Source organism: Leopardus geoffroyi, chromosome A2, assembly GCF_018350155.1.
Source record: "Leopardus geoffroyi isolate Oge1 chromosome A2, O.geoffroyi_Oge1_pat1.0, whole genome shotgun sequence".
NCBI classification, from domain to species: Eukaryota; Metazoa; Chordata; class Mammalia; order Carnivora; family Felidae; genus Leopardus; species Leopardus geoffroyi.
The window spans coordinates 11028684-11055122 of NC_059331.1; the positions used below are offsets into that span (position 1 = coordinate 11028684).

At 40.4% G+C, this 26439-nt stretch overlaps 2 protein-coding genes across 2 annotated transcripts; one reads left to right on the plus strand and one right to left on the minus strand.

The window, feature by feature from the left end:
- Positions 1–7812: 7812 nt before the first annotated feature.
- On the minus strand, positions 7813–9382 carry LOC123604920 (olfactory receptor 7C1-like). Its single transcript, XM_045491066.1, has one exon. The coding sequence runs from the start codon at positions 8776–8778 to the stop codon at positions 7813–7815; it is 966 nt and encodes a 321-aa protein (XP_045347022.1). The 5' UTR covers positions 8779–9382.
- Positions 9383–22966: 13584 nt separating this feature from the next.
- On the plus strand, positions 22967–23935 carry LOC123605435 (olfactory receptor 7A17-like). Its single transcript, XM_045492305.1, has one exon. The coding sequence runs from the start codon at positions 23003–23005 to the stop codon at positions 23933–23935; it is 933 nt and encodes a 310-aa protein (XP_045348261.1). The 5' UTR covers positions 22967–23002.
- The last annotated feature ends 2504 nt before the right edge of the window (positions 23936–26439 follow it).

Below are 26439 nucleotides of genomic sequence, written 5' to 3' on the forward strand. Positions count from 1 at the left end.
ATGAGCACTGGGTGTTGTACGTAAGCAATGAATCATGGGAATCTACCCCCAAAATCAAGAGCACATTGTACACACTGTATGTTAACCAATTTGACAAATTAAATTAAATTAAATTAAATTAAATTTTAAAAAAAGAAAGTGGAGTTTATAAAATAAAAAGAACAACAGGAACAAGAAAACCAGGATAAACATAGTGGATTCAAAACAACCTTGTTAATTGAAATTGAATTTTAAAAGACTGTCTTCTGCAAGAAAAGATTAAAAATAACAATAATTTCATCGCATTAACACAGGTCTCTATATCAAAATGGAATGGGCAACAACCAAAAGCAGATGTGAAAATATAATTTATAACTATCATTCATTTAAAAGTAGTGCAGGGAGCATTATCTAAAATTATAATTTCATCCTATATAAACATAAGTGGAGTCACACATTCTTGTGAGAAAGATATAAGTTGAATGCAAGAGGAATTCATGTTTCCACAGGATGGTAGAAGGATGATTGCTAGCTCTGAGAACGGATCTAATCACAAGAAGCAAAAGATAGTGAGGAATCACAGATGTGAGGGAAGGTGGCGATACATACAAAAGGCAGTTTATTACTACAAGGCACATAAAAAGCAATGGGTGGGAGACAAAATATGACTGATAGACTTGACCACTCAAAGTTTATAAACTCTCACACCACCCAGAAAGTATATCTGAACATACATACAAGAATTAAACAGCAAATAGCAAACTTGGCTTAAAATTTTGCAATTATTTCTTTTGTTTGCTTCATGTTTTTATTTACATTCTAGTTGGTTAGCATATAGTTTAATATCGGTTGTAGGAGGAGAATTATTCATTGAAAGAATGCAATCAAAGAGCAAAAGGAAAATGATTCAGCAAGAACAACAAACAAACAAACAAAAGCAAGAATAAGAATGTTCAGACCCCAGGATACAAGGCAAAGAACTTTCCCAAATAAGTTACGACAGAGAAAGTAAATGGCTAACGAACCCAAAAATATTTTCCGGCTCCAGGTAATGAAATAAGTGGAAAATAAAGCCCTCTAGCATATGTCTGTTTGTCTTTTAAATAAAAATTTTAAATGAATACCTAATGTGAGAGAAGATTCTATGAAATGTATGTCTTCAGAACTGCAGTTGCAAGATTGTGGCTCCCTCTGTTGGTCTGGATCTTTCTAATGGATACAGAATATGCTCCAATATACCCCATCTTAAAAATATTTTTTCAATTCCCTCACTGCACTGCAATGCTCTCCATACCTAATAGTGTTTTTTCATAGTCCCTTTAACTGCAAAACTCCTTGGAAGTGTTCACATTTTCCTGGGAGTCAGTATCCCCATTCCTTCTTTAGTCTCATCCAACTGGACTTTTATTCCCACCACCTAATTGTGGACAATAGTCCTTGCATCTCCAAGTTCACCAGACATTTCTTTTTTAAACATATTAAATAAATTGATTGTAAATGAATGAATTCACCACACCAGTTTGTCTCCAGACTAGGCTGGTTAGGCTCTCAGGTGACCTCAGGTAAAAGCTTTCAGCTTCCATTCTCTCTGAACCTTTCCTGAAGTACCTGCTGAGATCTGAGACCCACCTGGATGGGGTCTCTGAGAGGAAGGTTTCCATGTGGAAGTCCAAATTCCTCCCCATTGGTTGATGATGGAAACCAAAGCTCTGTTCCCAGACCGCAGGAAGGAGTGAAGCATTGGTCCCCAAGCCAGACTTAGGAATCCAAATGCAAAAACCATGTGTCCTCCAGCTTAAGATTGGAGCAGGAGGTCAGGGGCTGCAACTGAGGAGATATTTACAGCTCCTTATGTTTGCTGTATCTGCTCCCTATACCTGCTCATTAGACACATTTCCCATTATTACTCCAACCCCTGAGCACATCTCCCTAGGGGAACTTATATGGACAGAATGGATTTTTTTCCTGTAGATTCTCTGTTCCCAAAAGATCAGATTAGAATCAGGCATATCCAATTTTTATTACCCTTTCTTGAACTTTCCTGGCTTCCAGAGCTCTAACATTGAAACTTTTCACAGCCCTAAGTGAAAGGTTTTTTTCCAAATCTAAAACTCAGGAACTTGTCTTGACTATGTCCCTTGGTTCTCCAAAACAATGACTTGTGGTGGGAACACAGCTCCTGATAGCTCTAGAAAAATCCCTATTCCTTCTTCAACAAGCAAAGGTGTGTTCCTTTCCTATACAGTCATGGGTACAACAATCCTTGGCTTCATAATTATTTTGACAAATCAGTTAAGAGTTTGTATCTTTAATACAGGTTAAAAGTTGACATTTATGAAACATTCGGTAATTCAAGCTATATTTTAAAGCATAGTCATCAGGATAGTAATGTACTGGCACAAAAACAGACACATAGATCAATGGAACAGAATAGAAATCCCAGAAATGGACCCACAACTATATGATTAACTAATCTTCGACAAAGTAGGAAAGGATATCTGATAGAAAAAAGACAGTTTCTTCAACAATGGTGTTGAAAAATTGGACAGCAACATGCAGAATGAAACTGGGCCACTTTCTTACACCAAACACAAAAATAAATTCAAAATGTGTGAAAGACCTCAATGCGAGACCATCAAAATCCTAGTGGAGAACACAGGCAGCAATCTCTCTGCCCTCAGCTGCAGCAACTTCTTTTTTTTTAATGTTTATTTATTTTTGAGAGAGAGAGAGAGAGCATGAGCAAAGGAGGAGGGGCAGAGAGAGAGGGAGACACAGAATCTGAAGCAGACTCCAGGCTCCGAGCTGTCAGCACAGAGCCCATTGAGGGGCTTGAACTCATGAGCTGTGAGATCATGATCTGAGCCGAAGTCGGACACTTAACTGACTGAGCCACCCAGGCTCCCCTGCAGCAACTTCTTATTAGACATGATGCCTGGAGGCAAAGGAAACAACAGCAAATATGAACTATTGTGACCTCTTCAAGATAAAAAGCTTCTGCACAGCAAAGGAAACAATCAACAAAACTAAAAGGCTGCCTACAGAATGGGAGAAGATATTTACAAATGACATATCTGATATAAGGTTAGTGTCCAAAATCTATAAAGAACTTCTCAAACTCCACACTGAAAAATTAATAATCCAGTGAAGATTTGGGCAGAAGACATGAACAGACACTTTTCCAAAGACATGCAGATGGCTGACAGACACACGAAAAGATGCTCAATGTCACTCATAATTAGGGAAATACAAATCAAAACCACAGTGAGATATCACCTCACACCTGTCAGGATGGCTAAATTTAACAATGCAGGAAACAACAGGTGTTGGCCAGCATGTGGATAAAGGGGAACCCTCTTACACTGTAAGTGGGAATGCAAACTGGTGCAGCCACTCTGGAAAACAGTATGGGGGTTCCTCAAAAAATTAAAAATAGGACTATCCTACAATCCAGCAAATGTACTACTAAATATTTACCCAAAGGATAGAAAAGTAATGAATCAAAGGGGCACATGCACTCCAATGTTTATAGCAGCATTATCTACAAGAGCCAAATAATGGAGAGAGCCCAAATGCCAATTGAGTGATGAATGGATAAAGAAGATGTGGTTTACATATACAATGGACTATTACTCAGGCATAAAAAAGACTGAAATCTTTCCATTTGCAATGAGTGCATTATGCTAAGCAAAATAAGCCAGAGAAAGACAAATACCATATGATTTCATTCACACGTGGAATTTAAGAAACGAAACAGATGAACATAGGGGAAGGAAGAAAAGAGAGAGAAGGAGGTAAACCATAAGAGACTCTTAACTATAGAGAACAAACTAGGGGTTGCTGGGGAGTAAGTGGGCAGGGGAGGGGTTAAATGGGTGATGGGGATTAAGGAGCAACTTGTTGTGATGAGCACTGGGTGTTGTAGGTAAGTGATGAGTCATTAAATTCTACTCCTAAAACAAATATTACACTACATGTTAACTAACAAGAATTTAAATAAAAACTTGAGGGGTGCCTGGGTGGCTCAGTCAGTTGAGCATTTGACTTCAGCTCGGGTCATGAGCTCACCGTTTCTGAGTTCAAGCCCCATGTCGGGCTCTGTGCTAACAGCTCAGAGCCTGGAGCCTGCTTCAGATTCTGGGTCTCCCTCTCTCTCTTCCCCTTCCCTGCTTGTGCTCTCTCTCTCTCTCTCTCTCTCTCTCTCTCTCTCTCTCTCTCTCTCAAAAATAAATAAACATTTTTTAAAAAACCTTGAAACATTTAAAAAAAGATCTTTTCAGGCACCATGGGCTGAGCTTGAAATTGTATATGTATTGTCTCATTTATTTTTTCAAAAGCCATTCTATGAGGGCCATAATGTTAGGAGCCTCATTCCACATTTGCAGAGATGTGACTTGGAAGGGTTGAGTGGTCACCCCAGAATTATGGACTGGACCATTATGAACTGATGTGCTTCTATTGGAATGCTGAGTTCTCTTGCTCTAGACCAGTGGATCTCAGCCAGGGATGATTTTGCCTCCAAAGGACACTTGAAAATACCTGGAGAAAGTTTTGTTTGTCATAGCTTAGGAAGTGCTCCTGCTAATTTGACATGCCCAGGGTGGCCCAGAAATTCTGCCTTGTAACTAGCTCCCTGTTGTTACTTTGACGATCTTGGTCTGTAGACAACCTTTGCATATTAAGACTGTGGTCCAGTGGTAGAATCAAGTGTGAGTATTTTGGGGTTTTCTTCTATAAGAATCCCCCTACCTACCTCAGATCTGACCTTAGGCAGTCAAATGTGGGACTCAGTGGTTCAGCTTCTTTATACACAAGTTTGCAGGTGCCTCTTTTTCCTCATGACAGGAAATGAACCTTCCAAGCCTTTGTTCCTTTATCTGTAAACTAGAGAAATTCCATCTAAGCATATGGCGTGAGAATCCTTTTGGTTAGTAATATCTTTTTAAAAAATTTAATGTTTATTTATTTTTGAGAGAGAGAGAGAGCATGAGTAGAGGAGGGCAGAGGGAGACACAGAATCCAAAGCAGGCTCTAGGCTCTGAGCTGTCACCACAGAGCTTGATGCAGGGCTTGAACCCACGAACCATGAGATCATAACCTGAGCCAAAGTCGGATGCTTAACCAACTGAGCCATGCAGACACCCTGAGAAGTTAGTAATTTTTTAGATCTCACAGGGAATTACCTGGCACAGAGAAGGTGCTCAATCCACAGGGGCTACTGTGACCTTCTAAGTTCCACATTGACTAAGTTGATGATGACACGCCCCTCCAAAAAAGTCTCTTGGGACAGGAAGTGAGTCCAGGATTATTCTGCTTCAGGGGCAGTTTTTTGGGTGGGTTGGGAATGCAGTGGGTGTAGATGGCAGCATCCGACACAACTGGGGGGGGGGGGCAGACACTCACTGGCACACTCTTACATTCATCCCTGGGTGAAGTCCCTGGCTGAGATCTCCTGGGGCACTAAGCATGCTGCCTTGGGATAGAGCTTATGTGGGTAAAGTATAATTGTTCCTCTTACTCTCCTCAATGCGTTCAATATCGAGTGTTTTTTGCTCCAACTTTGGGCTTGAGTTTCTTCATCAGGCCCCTGGACTTCCATGAAGATACTCTCAGCAATGAGTTACTGTCTTTTCTTAGGGAAAAGATGTGAGAAAACTCCAATTTCACCGTTTTGACGATCTATTTTTTTAATTGGGAAAATACATGTTTTCTAGAAGCTCCACTAACAGATTTCAGCTCACATATGTTTGGGCAAACTTGTGTCACATGGTATGGTCAGCAGAATGATGGCCTTCCAAAAATGTCTGCTTCCCAATCCTCAGAAGCTGTGAAAATGTTAGGTTACAAGGGAAAAGGGATTAAAGTTATAGAAGGAATTAAGTTTGCTCATCACTTGATCTTAAGATAGAGGTTATCTGGGGCTAACTGGATGAAGCCCTTGTAATCCCAAGGGTCCATGAAGAGAAAAAGGAGGCAGCTTAAGGGTCCAGGAAATGAGAGAAGGGAAAGACTCAGTCAGCCACTGCTGGCATTGAAGACACAGGATGGAGCCATAGGACAAGGGAGGAGGATGTTCCCTAGAAGCTGGAGAAGGCAAGAAAGGGGGTTGTCCTCCTGGAATCTCTAGAAAGGAATGCAGCTGTGAAGACATCTTGATTTCTATCCCAGGGAGACCCATTTTGGACTTCTGATCTCCAGAACTGTAAGCTAATACCTTTGTGTTCTTTTTAAGCCACCAAGTCTGCCATCGCTGGTTACAACAGCAACAGTAAGCCAAAGCACATGATGACCCCTTTATTAATGTTTTGAGTATATTGCCACCCCCATCAATATCCTGCTACTAGGAAAAAGGGGAGAATCAATATTGGAAAGGCAACATAGCCTCTGTTCTTGATTAGAACCTGTAATAAACTTCCATTTCACCAAACTGTGAAATTGACGGGAGAATAAGAAAACACAAATCCTATAAAATAAAATATGTCATATTATAATTTTTTAATGTTTATTTATTTTTGAGAGAGAGACAGAGTGTGAGCTGGGGAAGGGGAGGAGAGGGGGGAGACACAGAATCTGAAGGAGGCTCCAAGCTCTGAGCTGTCAGCACAGAGCCCGACGTGGGGCTCGAACCCATGAACTGCGAGATCATGACCTGAGCCAAAGCCGGATGCTTAGCCTACTGAGCCACCCAGGTGACCCATAAAATCTGGCATATTATAAAAGTGGAATAAAAAAAACAATGAGGGAAGCAAGGCTTTTGAAATAAGAGGTGTTTGGACAATTTGTTATTAGTTAGAAGCAAAATAACATTAAATTTCTATCTTAATGACAACCGCTTGTTGGCATAAAGAGAGTGAACATGTAGAAAAGCAAAATGAATAAAGTGAACTTGTAGAAAAAACATAGCAGTGGACATCTAGAAGAAAGATTAGGTTAATCCTCCGAGCATAAACCAGATGGAAGAAAAAGCAAAGAACTGAGAACATAATCAATGGATTCCAGTGCCTTGAAATCTGTAGGTCCAACAATAAAGAAAATTTACAAACAAGTGTAAAACTAGGGAAAATATTTAGAACACGTTGGATATTACAAAGCATAAAGTGTAGACATATAAAAAATTATTTTAACCCAATTAGAATAAAAATACCTGAGAAATGGTCTAAAGATGCAAACCAAACTATAGGAAGAAAACATGCAAATAAATATACAAACTTGAAAATGTGCTAAACTTTGTAACAATCAAATGAAGTGAAATTATAATATTAAGGAAAACTTAATAAACCTCAGTGTAGGGTTTGGATTTAAAACTCCGTCATTAGAGTTATACCAGGCACTGTAAAGATAGGTAAGAGACAGTTCTGAAACTCAAGAAATCTGTAGAGTGGACAAGTTGAGAAATTTAATAACGTTGATGGGACTGGAAGGAAAGTAGATCAGGAAAAAAACGTGGAGGGGATCAAATCTTTGGGTTCATTTTATTCATGTGACCTGAGAAAACATCTCTGTAAATGAGTTTTCAGGACATTTCCAAAATAGGCACACATCCCATCCCTCTGAGGATAGATATTAAATACATGAGATTTGATTCTTTTTTTTTTTTAAAGAAATCCAACCCATTACCAAATATAACTGAGAAAATATCAGGTTCTGTTCACACCAAGTTAAAATGACTGGTTATAAAGTGAAAAGGGGAACTCAAGATATAGCCTGAAGAAAAATCGAGAGGGCAGGGAAGACCCCAGGAAAGTACTGCTTTAAAACAGGTACAACTGGGGAAAAAATAAAGATATTGGATGAAGCAAGCCAGATTTCTGGGCCTCCATATTGTGCACCCAGTTACGATAAGACTCCTCCGGAGACCCCACGGCTGAGAGGCACCACCCTGCTGAGGAGTCTCCTTAGAGCCCCCTTCATGTCCCTGTTCCTCAGACTGTAGATGAAGGGGTTCAGCATGGGCGTGACAACCGTGTACATCACTGAGGCCACCAGACTTGTCCTAGAGGATGAAGTCACTGCAGAACTGAGGTAGACCCCAAGACCTGTTCCATAGAACAAGGAGACCACTGAGAGGTGAGACCCACACGTGGAAAAGGCTTTGTACTTGCCAGTAGCTGAGGAAATGTTGAGTATGGAGGAAACAATTTGATAGTAGGACAAAAGTATTCCGTTGAAAGGAATCACGGCCAGAAGGCCAGTTGCAGAATACACCACCACGGTATTGACGAAGGTGTCAGAACAGGCAAGCTTCAGGACTTCGGGAAGATCACAAAAGAAGTGTGGGATTTCCACGTTTGTGCAGAAGGACAGCCTCAAAAGGGTCAAGGTCTCGAGCAGGGAACCCATGATACTGAGGCACCAGGATCCCAATGCCAACAGCCCACAGAACTGGCTGTTCATGATGATTGAGTAGTGCAGGGGGTGACAGATGGCCACAAAGCGGTCATAGGCCATCGCGGTCAGGAGTAAGTTGTCCAGGCATCCAAACACAATGAAAAAAAATATCTGGCTGAGGCAGCCTTCATATGTTATGTTTGTGCTCTGAGTCTGGATGTTCCAGAGCATCTTCGGGACAGTAGTGGAGGTAAAACAGATGTCAGCCAAGGACAGGTTGGAAAGGAAGAAGTACATGGGGGTGTGGAGGAGGGAGTCAGAGCAGATGGCCAGGATGATGAGCAGGTTCCCAGTGACCGTGACCAAGTACATGGACAGGAACAGCCCAAAGAGCACAAATTGAATATCTGACTTTGCTGAAAATCCCAAGAGGAGAAATTCCGAAGCACGTGTTTGATTTCCTGATTCCATGTGGATGAAACCACTACCAGGAAAGAGAGGGGGAAAAAAATCAACATTCAATTACCGTCACTTTGATGGCACAGAAATGTGGTTGCCTTCGATTTCAGGTGAATGGATTAATAAAGTACTGCCCCTTATATCATTGCTTCAGTTGGGGAGTTTTCAATGCTTTCATCCTTCCTTTGCTACCGCTACTCGCTACTCGCTGGAAATGTAATCCTCGTTCCAAAGCAGCTGTCCCCCTTCATCGCCTGGCTACTCAGAGTGTGGTCCGTGGATCAGCAGGATCGACATTGCCCAAGAGCTTATGTGAATGCCGAGTCCCAGGCCACATTCAGAAGCCGAATCAGAAGCTACACTGCAACAAGGTCTCAGAGTCTCACCTGTTCATTCATGACTGCGTAGTGTTGGTCTAGAACCTCTGTGGCATCAGGTCCTTCAACTTTTATCTCCCCACTTTTATTTTCTTCTACATCTTGGGTCAAGCCTCCTTACTTAATATGTAGGCAAAAATTGGAGCCCAATTAATAGAGCTTTTTTCTGCCATCCGTGTGGAGTTCATAGTTTCATTCATTGGCCTTAACTATTCCAAACACTGCTTATGAAGCCTGAATTTAGTTTTTCAATGCAAATATCTATAAAAGGTATACAAGCACCGCATATTAGGCTGATGTTACATTTGGGTATTTTTTGTTTTTAAGGTTAAGATTCAGAGCTTTTATACACATACATATGTTGTAGACTGTGGGTCTAAAGTTCTTGTCTCGCAAGAAAGCGGGATGCAGGATTAAAATGAGAGAGATGGCTAATGTCCAGGAGAAGACAAGAACCCCGGTTAAGGGTCCTTGCTCTGTTTTTACTAGGATCAGAAGGCTTACAGACATGGTGATGGACGTGCACAAAGAGACAATGAAACTGTGAACATTAACTCATGGACAGGAGGGAAAGGGGGTTTTGAAGATATGTGGGGTTAGGGGCTTGGGTTAATACAAAACAAAACCCTGGCCCCGGGAGGCTGGGTGGAAGGTTGTTTACAACAGACATGAGGCACCACCTCTGTTTACCAAAATTGGTCTAGAGGACAAGAAAGACAGAGCATGCTACCTCAGGGTCAACAAGGCACCTTTCTTTTGTTAATTAGCTCCTCTGGGCAACTTCCGGGCAACTTCACCCTGCAGAGGTCTATAGCCCTATTTACCTGTTTACCTAATTTGGTCCTTCCTTCCTGGGAAAGCAGCTTTCTGCTATTGTACTAAGTTGGGGGGGGGGGGTGCTTCCTCCCTGAATACCTAATCTTGTTTACCTCATATATCTTCTGTATTGGGGACTTTGTCCCGCCCTCTCTATACTGGGGTCTCTGCCCAGCCCTCTCTATACCTATGTACCTAATCTTGTTTACCCAAACTTGGTTGTGAGCATCCTGTGGCTTTCTAATTCTTGATGCCTTGTTAACCCATCCGTGCAAGCCCAGGGAATTCCTAAGCTTATTCCCCGCATACATATATACACACATGCAGTTTAAAGAGAACCTACAAGGGGCGCCTGGGTGGCGCAGTGGGTTAAGCGTCCGACTTCAGCCAGGTCACGATCTCGCGGCCCGTGAGTTCGAGCCCCGCGTCAGGCTCTGGGCTGATGGCTCAGAGCCTGGAGCCTGTTTCCGATTCTGTGTCTCCCTCTCTCTCTGCCCCTCCCCCGTTCATGCTCTGTCTCTCTCTGTCCCAAAAATAAATAAACGTTGAAAAAAAATTTTTTAAAAATAAAATAAAATAAAGAGAACCTACAAAATTCTCTCTCCAGAAAAATAAGCAAACTAATTAATTAATTAAAATATTTGAAACAATGGGGTGCTTGGGTGGCTCAGTCAGTTAAGCATCTGACTCTTTTTTAAATTTTTAAAATTTTTTTAATGTTTATTTTTGAGACAGAGAGTGTGAACAGGGGAGGGGCAGAGAGAGAGAGGGAGACGCAGAATCTGAAACAGGCTCCAGGCTCGGAGCTGTCAACACAGAGCCCGACGCGGGGCTCGAACCCATGAACCGCCAGATCATGACCTGAGCTGAAGTCGGACGCTTAACCAACTGAGCCACCCAGGTGCCCCTCTTTTTAAAATTTTTTTAATGTTTATTTATTCTTGAGAGAGAGAGAGAGAGAGAGAGAGAGAGAGAGAGACAGAACATGAACAGGGAGGGGCAGAGAGAGAAAGGGAGACACAGAATCCGAGGCAGGCTCCAGGCTCCGAGCTGTCAGCACAGAGCCCAACGTGGGGCTCGAACCCACAAGCCATGAGATAATGACCTGAGCTGAAGTCGGATGCTTAACTGACTGAGCCACTCAGGAGCCCCAAGCATCTAACTCTTGATTCCGGCTTAGGTATGATCTCACAGTTCCTGATTTCGAGCCCCATATTGGGTTCTACCCTGGGTGTTCAGCCTGCTTAGGATTCTGTCTCTCTCCCTCTGCCCCTTCCCCAATCACAGTCTCTCTAAATAAATAAATACATACATACATAAATAAATAGATAAATAAATAAAATCTTTAAAAAGAGCTTACAAAATAATTGATGTCAGAGAAAATGATGGAGCAGAGAACTCCATAGGCCCAACACTTCACAAAAGCACTGAAAATACTGAGGAATATTGTCAGCATCAACTTCACCAGGAATTTTAAAAAGTAGTTGATGGTTTAGTTGGTTACTCATTAAATTCCCTCACTACTTAGGTGAATCCATAAGCACAGGGGTTCTTTATCTTAGAAGGAGCACTTCTTTCTTCAGCTTTGGCCTCCACTCTGAAAGATGGCCAAAGAAACAATCCCAGAGTCCCTGAGTTGGAGATTCTCCACACTCAGAAGGAATGAGATACCCATTGTTTTGAGGCCCATTGAAATTCTGCTACCCTCCTTCAGAGATATGGGGATATCCCCCTGACTGTGCCCTACATCACCTAAGACAACCCCAAGAGCGTCGCCATGTCTCTTCTGTCGATCCACTGAGGGAGGACCCAAAAACTGGAAATCATTTCAAGTGTGAGGGACGAAATACTTGAGCCATGATAACAATGTTCCTGCCTCACCTATCCTACGGTGTGGCTATTACCATGTGTGATGCTTCTAGCCTATATTCAGAAACATTTCAAGAACCTGAATTGGCTGGAGACACTGCTCTTTCCACCACACAATGTGACTTTCATGAGAATTGGGGAGATCACTGTCTTTTTGCCTTAGTAACAAGAAGGGTCAGGTTCTATCAACAATTTTATTTTAATGTTATGGATAATATGAATCTTGTAATTAATCATTGTGCCAGAGATTGCCTATGTAACACATCTATTCTCTTCTTTCCTGTTGTTGGAACCTGACTCTATTTGGAGGCGGTCATACGCTCAGCTAAGATGCTATATTTCCCACCTTCTCATTCAATCATGGATAGTTGGTGGAAAGTATGAGAAGTTATTGAGTGAGAATATTGGAGTGCTCTTTAGAAGACTTTCTCTTTTCTGTCTCTTCCTTGCCTAGAATTCACACATGACCCCACAGCTGACATATCTTGGAAAACCACACACCACGGATGTGGAAGCAGAGATGGAATGAACCCTTGTTCCTCACGTTAGCATAAAGTCATCGTGCCACTTCCTTGAAGAGGGGAGGCAAATACCCCTAATTGAATATGAACCCTTTTTCTTCTTAGTCTTTCCATTTATACAGCCAAATTTAATCCTAACAGCACAAAAAGAGTCCTTTGTCTTCAATGGAATTCTCAGAGTCATATCAGGGGCCGAATTTTGGCACCCATGGTAACATTTCATGGTAGATATTTCACTTACTCATGTAATTATTTCTCTGGGTTTGGGTCTCGTTTCCTTTGGCCATGTTATTTCTCTTGTCATATACACTTAAGGCATTTTGTCCTAAGTATTGTGTAATTTCCCCAAAATTCTTTTGGAATGTGTCATGTGAATGAGTAAGTGAATAAAGAAATGGTGTTTTTCAGATGGCACCATGTCCTGGACACTCGATCCATCATATCGGTCCTCCCATAAGCATACTGTGACACCTCCTTCTACTCTCTCTTGTGCTGATGAAAAAGGATACACAGAATAGAAGAAACACTTCCAAGGTCTATCAGGCACTGGATGGAAAGGGGAAATTCCAACTCACATCTGCCTGACTCCAACTCAAGGCCCTTCTCACTCTGCGGGGCTGCCTCACACATTCAGTGCTTCACAAACAAGAGGAAAGGCTAACTTGGGAATAAAGCAGAACCTGAGACAGGTGAACAGACATAAGGGAGGGACAGTTCCTGCTGCAGAAAGAGAGAGGCCCTGGAATGATGCTCGGAGAAGAGAAGTGAGAAGAATGGATCTGAGAAGGTAGAAGGGTCTTCTTCAGACTGAAATGAGAAGGATTTGGAATCATTGGTTAAGAAAGGCATGGTTAAGAAAAGCCTTCCTGCCTTCCACACCACTTTTCTGGAGTACTTACTGGACTACTCTGGCTTCCCCAGATGCATCACTCAATGGATTTGGCTCTACTGATCCTTCCTTCCAGGGACAATTGATGTAGAAAGAGCAAGAAATGGATGGTCAGGAGCTGGTTCTTTGGATTAGTTGAATATCTAGGAAGGTCATGGTGAGGATGCTTTCAGCCTATGGCTGATGAGCAGCTGGTGAGCTCTGCAGAGGCGATTCAGAGGCTGAATTCTCAGAGCCCCATATTGCCTGTATTCCCTTAGTGGGGCTCAATTCTCTAAGCAATTTAGCTTATCAGAAGCCAAGGAACCATAAATAAAGGAAACTTTTCTGCCATTTCAGTCCCCATGTGTCCACCTTGGGAGTCAGGTGCATATTCCCTTTCCACCAATGGATCCATCTCCCCTGGAGTGGACATCTCTCCCATGCATGTAACCTCTTATGCGGGCGCATCAAATACATCACCCCGTGAGCCTCTGAGCTGCTTTGAGTGACTGGATCTCCAATTCAGAGATTGGACTGGATTGTCCAATTCAGAGATATGGCTATGTTGCCTGACCACATCCATCCCAGATAAGATCCTCCCTGAAACTTCATCCTAACTTCTATTTTTTTATTATTATTAGTTAAACTCAAGTTAGTGAACATACAGTATAGTCTGTATGTTCTGAGTAGAACTCAGTGATTCATTGCTTACATGTGATACCCAGTGCTCATCCCCAAAAGCACCTTCCTTAATGCTCATCATCCATTTAACTCATTCTCCCACCCACCTCCCCTTAAGCAACCCTCAGCTTCTTCTCTGCATTTAAGAATCTCTTCTGGTTTGCCTCCCTCTCTGTGTTTATCTTATTTTTCCTTTCCTTCCCCTATGTTCATCTGTTGTGTTTCTCAAATTCCACACAGCAGTGAAATCATATGATACCTGTCTTTCTCTGGCTGACTTATTTCACTTAGCATAATACCCTCTAGTTCCATCCACATCGCTGAAAATGGCAAGATTTCATTCTTTATCATCACTGAGTAGTATTCCATTCTGTATGTATACCACATCTTTAACCATTAATCAGTTGACGAACATTTGGGCTTTTTCCATAATTTGGCTATTGTTGATAGTGCTGCTATAAATATTGGAGTGCATGTGCTCCTTTGAATCAGCATTTTTGTATCATTTGGATAAATACATAGTAATGCAATTGCTGTGTCATAAGGTAGTTCTATTTTTTGAGGAAACTCCATCCTGTTTTCCAGAATGGCTGCACAAGTTCATATTCCCACCAACAGTGCCTGAGGGTGCCTTTTCTCCACATTCTCACCAAATGTTGTTTCTTGTGTTTTTTATTTTAGCCATTCTGACAGGTGTGAGGTGATATCTCATTGTGGTTTTGATTTGTGTTTCCCTGATGATGAGTGATGCTGAGCATCTTTTCATGTGTCTGTTGGCTATCTGAACGTCTTCTTTAGAGAAATGTCTATTCATATCCTCTGTCCATTTTTTAATTGGAGTGTTTGGGTTTTTTGGTGTTGAGTTGTAGGAGTTCTTTATGTATTTTAGATATTAACCCCTTATCAGATATGTTATTTGAAATATTTTCTCCCATTCACTAGGTTGCCTTTTTTTGTTTTATTGTTTCCTTTGCTATGTAAAAGCTTCTAATTTTGATTTAGTCCTAACAGTTTATTTTTACTTTTGTTTCCCTAGTCTTAGGAGACTTACCTGGAAAATGTTGCTATAGCTGATGTCAGAGAAATTAATGCCTGTGTTCTTTTCTAGGATTTTTATAGTTTCAGGTCTCACATTTAGGCCTTTAATCCATTTTTAGCTTTTTTTTGTGTATGGTGTAAGAAAGTGGTCCCATTTCATTGTTTTACACATAGCTGTCCAGTTTTCCCAGCACCATTTATTGAAAAACCTTGTCTTTTCCCCATATTCTCACCTCTTTTGTCATAGATTAATTGACCATATAATCATGGGTTTATTTCTGGAGTCTCTATTCTGTTCCATTGACCTATGTGTCTATTTTTGCACCAATACCATACTGCATTGATAACTATAGCTTTGGAGTATATCTTGAAATCTGCTATTGTGATACCTCCAGCTCTGTTCTTCATTCTCAGTATTACTTTGGCTACTCAGGGCCTTCCATAATTCCATACAAATTTAAGATCATTTGTTCTAGTTTTGTGAAAACTACTGTTGTATTTTGATAGAGATTGCACTGAGTCTGTAGGTTGCTTTGGGTAATATGGACATTTTCACAATATTAATTCTTTCAACCATGAGCATGGAGTATCTTACCATTTCTTTATGCTATCTTCAATTTCTTTTATCAGTGTTTTATAGTTTTTGGAGTATAGGTCTTTCACTTCTTTGGTTAAGTTTATTCTTAAGTATTTTATTCTTTTTGGTGCAATTGTGTTTTATATTTTTTTTCTTTCATTCTTAGTGTATAGAAATGTTACTGATTACTGGGTATTGGTTTTGTATCTTGCACTATACTGAACTCATTTATTACTTCTAGTAATTATTTGGTAGAGTTTTTTGAATTTTCTGTTCTTTAATGTTTATTTATTTTTGAGAGAGACAGATAGAGTGTGAGCAGGGAATGGACAGAGAGAGAGAGGCAGACATAGAATCCAAAGCAGGCTTCAGACTCTGAGCTGTCATCACAGAGCTCCATGCCAGGCTCGGACTCATGAATCATGAGATCATGACCTAAGTGGAAGTCAGACACTCAACCAACTGAGCCACCCAGGCGCTCCTGAATTTTCTGTGTATAGAATCATGTTGTCTGCAAATAGTGACAGTTTAACTTCTTTACCAATATGGATGCCTTTTATTTCTTTTCTTGTCTGATTGCTAAGGCTAGGACTTCCAGTACTATGTTGAATACCATACTATGTGAGAATGGACATCTTTGTCTTGTTCTTGACACTAGGGGGAAACCTCTCAGCTTTCACCATTAAGTATGATGTTTGTTAGCTGTGGATTTTTCATATATGTCCTTTATTATGTTGAGGTACGTTCCCACTAACCCCACTTCATTGAGAGTTTTTATCATGAACAAATATTGAATTTTGTCAAATGCTTTTTCTGCATCTATCGAGATGAGCATATGATTTTTATCCTTCATTTTGTTGATGTGGTGTATGACATTGATTGATTCACAAATATTGAAACATCCTTGTATGCCTGAAATAAATCATATGTGATCATGGTGAATGATCTTTTTAATATATTGAAAGTAGTTTGCTGATATTTTCTTGAGGATTTTTGCATCTATCTTCATCAAGGATATTGGCCTGTAGTTTTCTTTTTTTGTGGTGTCTTTGTCTGGTTCTGGATAATGCTGGCCTCACAGAATATATTTAGAAGCTTTCCTTCCTCTTCTATTCTTTGGAAGAGTTTGAGGAGAATAGATATTAACTCTTCTTTAAATGTCTGGTAGAATTCACCTGTGAATCCACCTGGTCCTGAACTTTTAGTTTTTGGTAGCTTTTTGATTACCATTTCAATTTTCTTACTGTTAATTGGTCTGTTCCGATTTTCTATGTCTTCCCTGTTCCCTTTTGGAAAATTGTATGTTTTTTAGGACTTCATTCCTTTCTGCTAAGTTGTCCACTTTGTTGGCATATAATTTTTCATAGTTTTCTTACAATTCTCTGTATTTCTCTGGTGTCAGTTGTTACTTCTCCTCTCTCATTTCTGATTTTATTTATTTGGGTCCTTTCTCTTTTTTCCTGATTAATTTGCCTAGAGTTTGTCAATTTTGTTTATTTTTTTCAAAGAACCAGCTCTTGTTTCACTGACTTTGTTCCACTGATTTTTTTTTTAGTCTCTCTGTCATTTATTTCTGCTGTGATCTTTATTATTTCCTTTATTCTACTCATGTTGGGCTTTTTTTTCTTTAGGAATGAGTACATTGAATGTAAAATCAGTACCTGATAGTGACTTAGAGCAGGCATATCAAATGTGAATTGCCTTAACTTAATTTCACTGGTCCTGTATCCATATAGACACTTTGCCTTCTTTTTAGTTGGAAGAGAGATCTCTCCCCCCCCCCGTTTGATGTGAATCAGCTACCAATACTCTAGATCCTACCCTCCGCCTTGCTCTACTAGACTTTTTTCCTTTTAACTATATCATTGGAATATACTTATATACATTAAACTGTGCCTATTAAATGTAGATAGTACATATGCACTTATATATAAATAGACATTTTTGTGGTTGTGAAAAATTACCATGCTGCTGGCTTAAAACAATTAAATTTATGTTTTGATAGTTCTAGAAGTCAGAAGTCTGAAATAAGTCTTCCTGGGCTAAAAAGCACTCTGTCTGCAGAGAAGGAGGTCTGGGAGACCTAAAGCCACCTGTATTCCCTGGCTCACAGTCCCTCCCTTTATCTTCAAAGCCAGCAACATAGCATCTCAAAATCTCTCTGGGTCCAACTCTTCTGCCTCCCTTTTCCACATTTGGAGGCCCCTTGTGATCTATTGAGCCCACCTGGATAATCAGAACAAGTTTATCTTAAGGCCAGCTGACTGGAAATGTTGGTACCATTTTCAAACATAATTCTTGCTTGTGATGACACAAGGCATAGCCCAAGAGTCTTTAATTAAAATGTGGAAATATTTGGGGGGATGTTATTCTGCCTACTAAGTCTTTTTCGGGTTATATTTGAGGCCAACTCAGGGGTCTCTCGGATTAAGGAATCAAACACAGACTTTATTTCAGACTTTAGAGTGAGTCCTTAGACTTTTTCTTCAAAACCATACATGAAGAGGATCATGTGGCTTGTTTATTAAAATTACTTCAAAGCTATATATGGTAAAGTAAATCCTCAACTCAATGAATTCAAAATCAGCTCAAGGTGAAGGTAAAGTGTAAGCTGGTTAGATCTCTGGAAGACAGGCAAGTTCATGAGAGCGAGTAGTACAAAACTGGATTCACCTGACTTCTAATCTGATCTCCCAAGAACAGAGTATCAACAGGAAACTTTTCCTTTCTGTCCACTCCAGTGGCCCATGGGGAAATGATGTGCTCCCAGGTGATAGTAACAATGGCAACAGTGTCTAATGAGCAGACATAGGGAGCTATAAATATCTCCTCCACTGCAGAACCTCAGCATGTGAAACCTTGGATTGGCCAGAACATGGTTGTTGGTTTGGAGCTCCCAAGTCTGGGGGAGAAGGGACTAATGCTTCACTCCTTCCTGCTGTCCTGTCTGGGAACAGAGCTTTGGTCTCCATGATCAACCATCCATGGAGGAATCTGGACCTCCACATGGAGACTTTCATCTTATAGACTCCCTCCAGGTGAGTCCGAGAGCTCAACAAGTATTTCCAGAAAGGTTCTAGAAAATGGAACCTGAGCTCTTTTACCTGAGGTCCCCTGAGACCAGGCAAACTCATTAATAATTAATTTATGTAATATGTCCAAAAGAGAAGCATCCATTGGACTCAGCAATACAGGGATCATTGTTGACAATGAGTGATGGGAACAGAAGTCCAGTTGGATGAAACTGAGGAAGGAATGGGGGGAGGGGTATTAAGTGGTTCCAGTGAAATTAGAACATATCCAAGGAGTTTTGCAGCTAAGGGGAGTAGGAAAACAGAGTATTAGGCTTAGAGGCATGTGCCATGAGCTTTTTAAGACGTGGTGCTTTTGAGCACGTTCTGTATTTATAGAAAGACCCAGAGCCATGGAGGTAGCTGCTTCCTTGCAACAGCACTTCTTGAGACACGTATTTCTCAGCATCATCTTTTGCATCAAATATTCGCATATTAAATTATATTTAATATGCAAAAGGGGGTATGCTAACAAGCTTTACTTTGTGATTCTTCATTACCGAGAGATGTGGAAACCAGGAAGACATTTGTTCAAGGTAGAAGAAAAAACTCAGCCAATCTCTTCACCAGTGGCGATCATTCATTTACTAACGAGAAGGAACTATTGTAAGTTTTTTACATACACTGACTAATGCTGTCTACCACCTTAGGAGGATGGACAGTGCTATCCCCACTATTTGAGTAAGGATCTTCACATCTGGAATGGATTCATTGTCTTTCCCAAGTTCAAACAGCTTATATGTGGTAGGTCTAACATTCAAAACCTGGTTTTCTGATTCCAAAAGTTTTGCACTTAAGATCATTGGGAAAACTCTTTTGTTATTGCATTTTGAAAAAATCCCCTTTGGTTGTTATACATTGTATAATTTCTTTTGTCATACTCAGGTTTATTCCCTTTGCACATTTTTCTAGAGGAATATTCAATCATAAAAATTGTAAAAAAAAAAAAATACCACCCATTTCTTGTTAAGACACACTGGGTTTTTTTCCAGCTTTGTTAATTATTCTTGGCATCAAGGGTATGTATCTGGGGCTGGAATGCTGCCAGAATCAGGGAAGCTTTCCTTTCATCACAGTCTCTCAGGGACAATTGGAGCTTATTAGATCTTTTTTTCCCCTGTGTCCATTTCTTTCCTCCCTGTGTTTTTGGAACTGCTTCCTTATGTTTCTTTAAATACAGGACACATGATGATTATATTAAAATGAAGCCTGATGTTTACATGTCCATGGGAAGCTTACTAACTAGAATTTAGGTACTATTTACGCATTCTTTAGGGTAAAGGTAATCTTATGTTGAGTTTGCCTTGTATCATTTCTTTTAAAATTATGATGGCTGGGGGTGAGAAAAGCATGATAGTAACGCAGTGCCCGAAGTCCATAGTGCACTCTGTATTTTTGTGTGTTCGTGTGTGTGCAGTGTGTGTTGTGAAGTACAAGCAGTCCTCAGGGCTATGAGTTCATATACTCCAATATGTGACCCTTAAATGCCAGGATGTTAAGCATAGATGGAAATAAGGAAGGGATCTATCTCAATTCACAGAATACCTTAGAACAAAACTAATAAAATGCCAAGCACACCATGGAAGGAAGGACTCCCTGTGTCTTGAAGTTTCAACAGTGGCGGGAGAGCCACCTTGCCCCTCAGTATTCTCGGCCAACACCTCTCATCCCTGTGCATCCCCTCCCCACGCTGACTTCATTGTGAGATTTGAATATCTGGACTAAACGCCTTCTCCAGGGTCTTGGCTCTGTTTTCCCTGCAGGGCACGCGCTTCCCCCAATATCCTCCTGCCTCCTGCTAAGTCTTTCTGGAAGCCTCTGTTAAAGTGTCACCTTCTTTGCAGTCTTCCTAAACACCTATTTAAAAAAAAGAGCCCTCCCCATCCACTCCTTTTTATGCCCACTTTTTTCCTTCACAGCACCTGTCACCATCTGACAGGGGGCTGTATGGACTTGGATTGTATGGATTTTTCTTTTTTTTTTCTCCAAGTTCTTATTCAAATTCCAGCTAGTTAACATACAGTGTAATACTAGTTTGAGGTGTAGAATTTAGTGATTCAACACTTACATGCAACACTTACATACCTGCTCATCACAGGTGCCCTCCTTAGTCCTCATCCCCTATTTAACCCATCCCCCCACCCCTCCAGCAACACTCAGTTTGTTCTCTAGAGTTAAGAGTCTGTTTCTTGGTTTGCCTCTCTTCCTCCCCCCCCCCATGTTCATTTGGTTTATTTCACAAATTCCACATATCAGTGAAATCATATGGTATTTGTCTTTCTCTGACTTATTTTGTTCAGCATAATACTCTCTAGCTCCATCTACATCATTGTAAATGGCAAGATTTCATTCTTTTCCTTCTTTTTTATGGCTGAGTAATATTAGTGTGTGTGTGTGTGTGTGTGTGTGTGTGTGTGTACCACACCTTCCTTATCCATTCATCAGTCAATGGCTATTTGGCCTCTTTCCATAAGTTGACTATTGTAGATAATACTGCTATAAACATCAGGATGCATGTATCCCTTCAAATTAGTATTTTTCTATCCTTTGGGAAAGTATTTAATAATACAACCTATGGAATGGGAGAAGATATTTGCAAAAAACATATCTGATAAATGGTTAACATCCAAATATATGTAGGACTTATCAAACTCAGCAGCCAAAAAACAAATAATCTAGTTAAAAAATGGGCAGAAGACATGAATAGACATTTTTGCAAAGAAGACATCCAGATGGCTAACAGACACAAGAAAAGATGCTCAACATCACTCATCATCAGGAAAATGCAAATCAAAACTACAATAAGATATCACTTTACCCCTGTCAGAATGGCTAAACTTAACACAGGAAACAGCAGATGTTGGTGGGGATCTAGAGAAAGGGGAACCCTTTCACACTATTGGTGGGAAGGCAAACTGGTGCAGTCCTGTGGAAAACAGTATGAAGATTCCTCAAAAAGTTAAAAAAAAAAAAAAAAAAAGAACAACCCTATGGCCCAGCAGTCACACTACTCGGTATTTACCTAAAGAATACAAAAATAAAAATTCAAAGGGATACATGCACCCAGATGTTTATAGCAGCATTATTTACAAATTATGGAAATAGCCCAAGTGTCCATTGGCTGATGAATAGATAAAGAAGCTGTGGTATATATATACAATGGAATACAGCCATCAAGAAGAATGAAAACTTGCCCATTTGCAATGACATGGATGGAACTAGGACGTATTATGCTAAGTGAGATGTCAGTCAGAGAAAAACAAATACCATATGATTTCACTCGTATGTGGAATTTAAGAAACAAAACAAATGAGCAAAGGTTGAAAGGAACAATCCAAATGACAGCCCTACCTTAGTTTAAAGCTAGGTTCTCTTTTCTGCTTATTATGGATCTTCGATAAGAAATACAATTGCTGAGAAGTCTGTTTTGCTTGCTGTTTGCTATGAGCATTGTGAGACCTTTCCTGAATGTAACCCGCTGTGTAGTAGAATGGGTTGTAAACCTTCCTAAATGTAATGGAATGAGTGGTTGTACATAAACTAACCGGCGTTTCTCGCTTCTGTAAACCTGCTTGCTTAGCACATTCCTCACCTATCCCCTTCCCCTTTTTTTTTTTTTTCTTCTTTCTTTCTCTCCCACCACAAGTAACGGACAAAGCCTTCCCGCCAAAGGACAGACAAAGGACGCCCAATCAGAAAACCACAAATGTCCGTACTTTAAAATCGACTAATCAGGCCCCTCATAATTTGAAACCTCACCTATGCTGTTTGTCCCTGTCTATAAAAACCCTATACCAACTCTGATCAGGGCCTCTTGCGTCACCGGCGACGAGTGCGCAGAGGACCAGGTTCGAACCTGCAATAAACGACCCTTGCCGCTTGGCTTTGACTCACGACTCTGGTGGTCTTTTGTGGGAGGTTTAGGAACTTCGGGCATTACAAGGTGAAAATGGGAGAGAGAGACAAATCAAGAAACACACTCTTTTATAGAGAACAAACTTACCAGAGGGGAGGTGGGGGTGGGTGGGTAAAATAGCTGATGGGGGTAATTAAGGAGCACCCTCTTGATGTATAGAGCACTAGGTGATGTATAGAAGTGTTGAATCACTGTATTGTACACCTGAAACTAATATTACACTGTATGTTAACTAACTGGAATTTATTTTTGTTTTTGTTTTTTACTTTTTTATTTTTATTTTCTTTTTTTTAATCTGAAATTTATTGTCAAGTTGGTTTCCATACAACACCCAGTGCTCATCCCAACAGGTGCCCTCCTCAATGCCCATCACCCACTGGAATTTAAATAAAAACTTTAAAAAATAAAAAAGAAATAAAGGGCAATAAGTTAACAAAACCTATTTGCTTGAAAATTAATCATGTTATTTTTTTTCTTCCCTAGTAGTCAACTCCACCACATGGAACTAGGCAATGATACACAAATTTCAGGGTTTCTTCTTCTGGGATTTTCAGAGGAACCAGAACTGCAGCCCCTCATATTTGGGCTTTTCCTCTCCATGTACCTGATCACTGTGTTTGGAAACCTGCTCATCATCCTGGCCGTCAGCTCTGACTCCCACCTCCACACCCCCATGTACTTCTTCCTGGCCAACCTGTCCTTTGTAGACATCTGCTTCACCTCCACCACTGTCCCGAAGATGCTCTGGAACATCCAGACCCAGAGCAAAGTCATAACCTATGCAGGCTGCATCACACAGATGTACTTTTTCATACTCTGTGCAGAGTTGGATGACCTTATCCTGTCTGCAATGGCCTATGACCGATTTGTGGCCATCTGTCACCCCCTGCAATACACCATCATCATGAGCCCCCAGCTCTGTGGATTGCTTGTTCTGGTATCCTGGATCATCAGTGTTCTGAACTCACTGTTACAAACCTCAATGGTGCTGCCACTGTCCTTCTGCACAGGCATGGAAATCCCCCATTTTTTTTGTGAACTCAATCAGGTCCTCAGGCTTGCCTGTTCTGAGACCTTTCTTAATGACACAGTAATGTATTTTGCAACTGTGCTCCTCGGTGGTGCTCCCTTGGCTGGGATCCTTTACTCTTACTCTAAGATAGTCTCCTCCATACGTGGGATCTCATCAGTTCAGGGCAAGTATAAGGCATTTTCCACCTGTGCATCTCACCTCTCAGTTGTCTCCTTATTTTGTTGTACAGGCCTCGGAGTGTACCTTAGCTCTGTTGCTACCCACAGTTCCCACTCAAGTACAACAGCCTCGGTGATGTACACGGTGGTCACGCCCATGCTGAACCCCTTCATCTACAGCCTGAGGAACAGAGACATAAAGAGGGCTCTGAAAAGAATCGTTGGGATTCCAGCGATGTAAGGACCAATCTTCCTGGGGCTAAAGATGTGCCTATGATTGCAGGGCTCAAAGCCTCAGAGCCAGGAGTTGTTATCCCTTGATAAGACTGTGGAAGTAGAATGTGCTCCTCCTGTTTATTTCCTGGCATTTCCATTTATTTGAATTCAGCTTCTCCATACAATTTAAATAACCCATTTTATTAAGCTTCTGCTCTGTCTGACATACAGTTTCCTCTTTGTCCAATCCCTTCTTTTTCAAAGTTTTTTCTAGCCTTGATCAAAAATATTTGTAAATTCCCATTTATGTCATGGGGTAACATGGATTTCTGAAGAATAATTTCTACTCAAACAACATATACCATCCCAAGTAATTTTTCTCCTGTTTTACTACAAGGATAGTCATGAGTTATATTATTCATAGAGAAAAAAACTACTTTTGATAACCAAGGCTATTTGCATAATTTTATAATACAGGAAAGTATGAGACTGCAGTTTTTCACTTGTGCACATCAATATTTTGTACATCACTGTCTTGACTTGTCATTCTGACAACGTAGACTAACTTATAGTTCATCTTATAGTAAGCCATTGGGTTCCATTCTCCTTATTATAATCATGTGGTCCTATGCAGGTGTATGCTGCCACAGTGATTGACAAATATTACCAAATACACGTCTCCCTGTGGCATCTACACAGGAACATATATTTCAATAAATAAACTTCATATGGTCTTTGATCCATGGAAGATCTTACATATAATGAAGAAAAATTGAAATTATACTTTGTATTACTGAGCAAAATATTTCATTTCATACAGCCCGTCTACCTATTGAAGTATGGAGTTTGGTGTCCTTGTACGAGACTTGGGTTTTTTCCACTGGAGTGAAGAATTGGTTGGCATATTTATGGTGTTTTTACTGAATCACCTTCCTCTTTCTGCTACATACAAATAGGACTCTTTCCACTGCTCTGAATGAAATATCTCCTCTTTTCTAAATTTTGCCATAACCATGAAATGGGCTTCTGGTTGAACGATATCGATATCATCCATTATACATCAGACATATATATCCTCATGATCAAAAGATGACTCATTAAAGAGATTGAATTCCTGTCCAGCCATATGATTCAGGTCACAACTTTGGTGCAAAGAGGTATGCCCTTCCAACCTCTCTTGGTTACCTGGATGGAACCCTAATAAAGTCTCTTTTTAATCAAGTCACTGAAAGAAATTTTAATAGCAGAGTGCTAATGAATTCTGTCCCCAAATATCAGCACAAATGCCTAGAATGGGAAGATGTAGATTATTATAATTTCTCTCAGTTCTGGTGGCTTTTATAATTATATACCTGTTTGCTAGGACACAAGCAATTGTATCAAGCCATTGTGAAACAAGCCATTCTTGAAAACACGTGTTTTACTATAATGCCTTTATAATTGGCAATAATATGGGATTGTCTTGTGGGGAGTTGTTCTGATCTATTCTGAACTGCTTAACAGTTTCTACATTGCATTTCTTTCTCTTTTTTTTATAAAAAGAAATTTCTTTTTATTTTAGAGAGAGAGAAACCATGCAAGCAGGGGAGAGGGGAAGAGGGGGAGAGAGAGAGAATTCTAAGCAAACTCCATGATTAGCATGAAGCCCAATGTGGGGCTTGATCCCGTGACCCTGGGATCACGACCTGAACTGAAATCAAGCATCAGATGCTCAACCAACTGAGCCACCCAGGAGCCCCTTTTGTATTTCTAAAGATCATCCACAAAGGTGTGTGGAGCTGTAGTTCACTTCCTTCTTCAACTAATACATGATATTTACTCCATTTGTATATGTAGGTTAATCTTATCGTTTATGGAAAAAATAGTTTATCAAATGTAAATTGCCTTAATTTAATTTTGCTACTTCTATATCCATATATGACACTCTGCCTTCTTCCCAGTTATAAGACATTTGTCCCACCTGTCAGGTGGGACTCAGCTACATGTACTCTTGATCCAATGTGTGTCACATACCATTAGAATTTTAAATCCTAACTAATTTATTGGAATATAATTACATACCACAAACTACACATATTTTAATTGTTTAATGTTTATTGTTTTAAAAGGAAAGAGAATGCAAGCAGGGAGCAAAGGGCGGAGGGGACAGAGAGAGAGAGAGAGGGAGAGAGACAGAGAGAATTTTAAGCAGGCTCCACACTCAGCATAAAGCCCAGCATGGGGCTTGATCCCACAATCCTGGGATCATGACCCAAGCAGAAATCAAGAGTCAGAGGCCCAACCAACTGAGCCATCCAGGTGCCCCTAAACTACACATATTTTAAATGTACAATTTGCTAAGTTAAAGGAGCCATACTTGAATTAAGAGTGCATATTGCTTGGGTCAATTTGTAAGAACTTGAGAAGATGCACAGTAAGCTTCATCTGCATTTTTATGTTATTATTAAAAATGCAATTCATCTGAAGGTCAATTTCTGAAGGTAACGTGGAACTCGAAATGAATGTTGTGGGACTGAATAAAGTATTGGA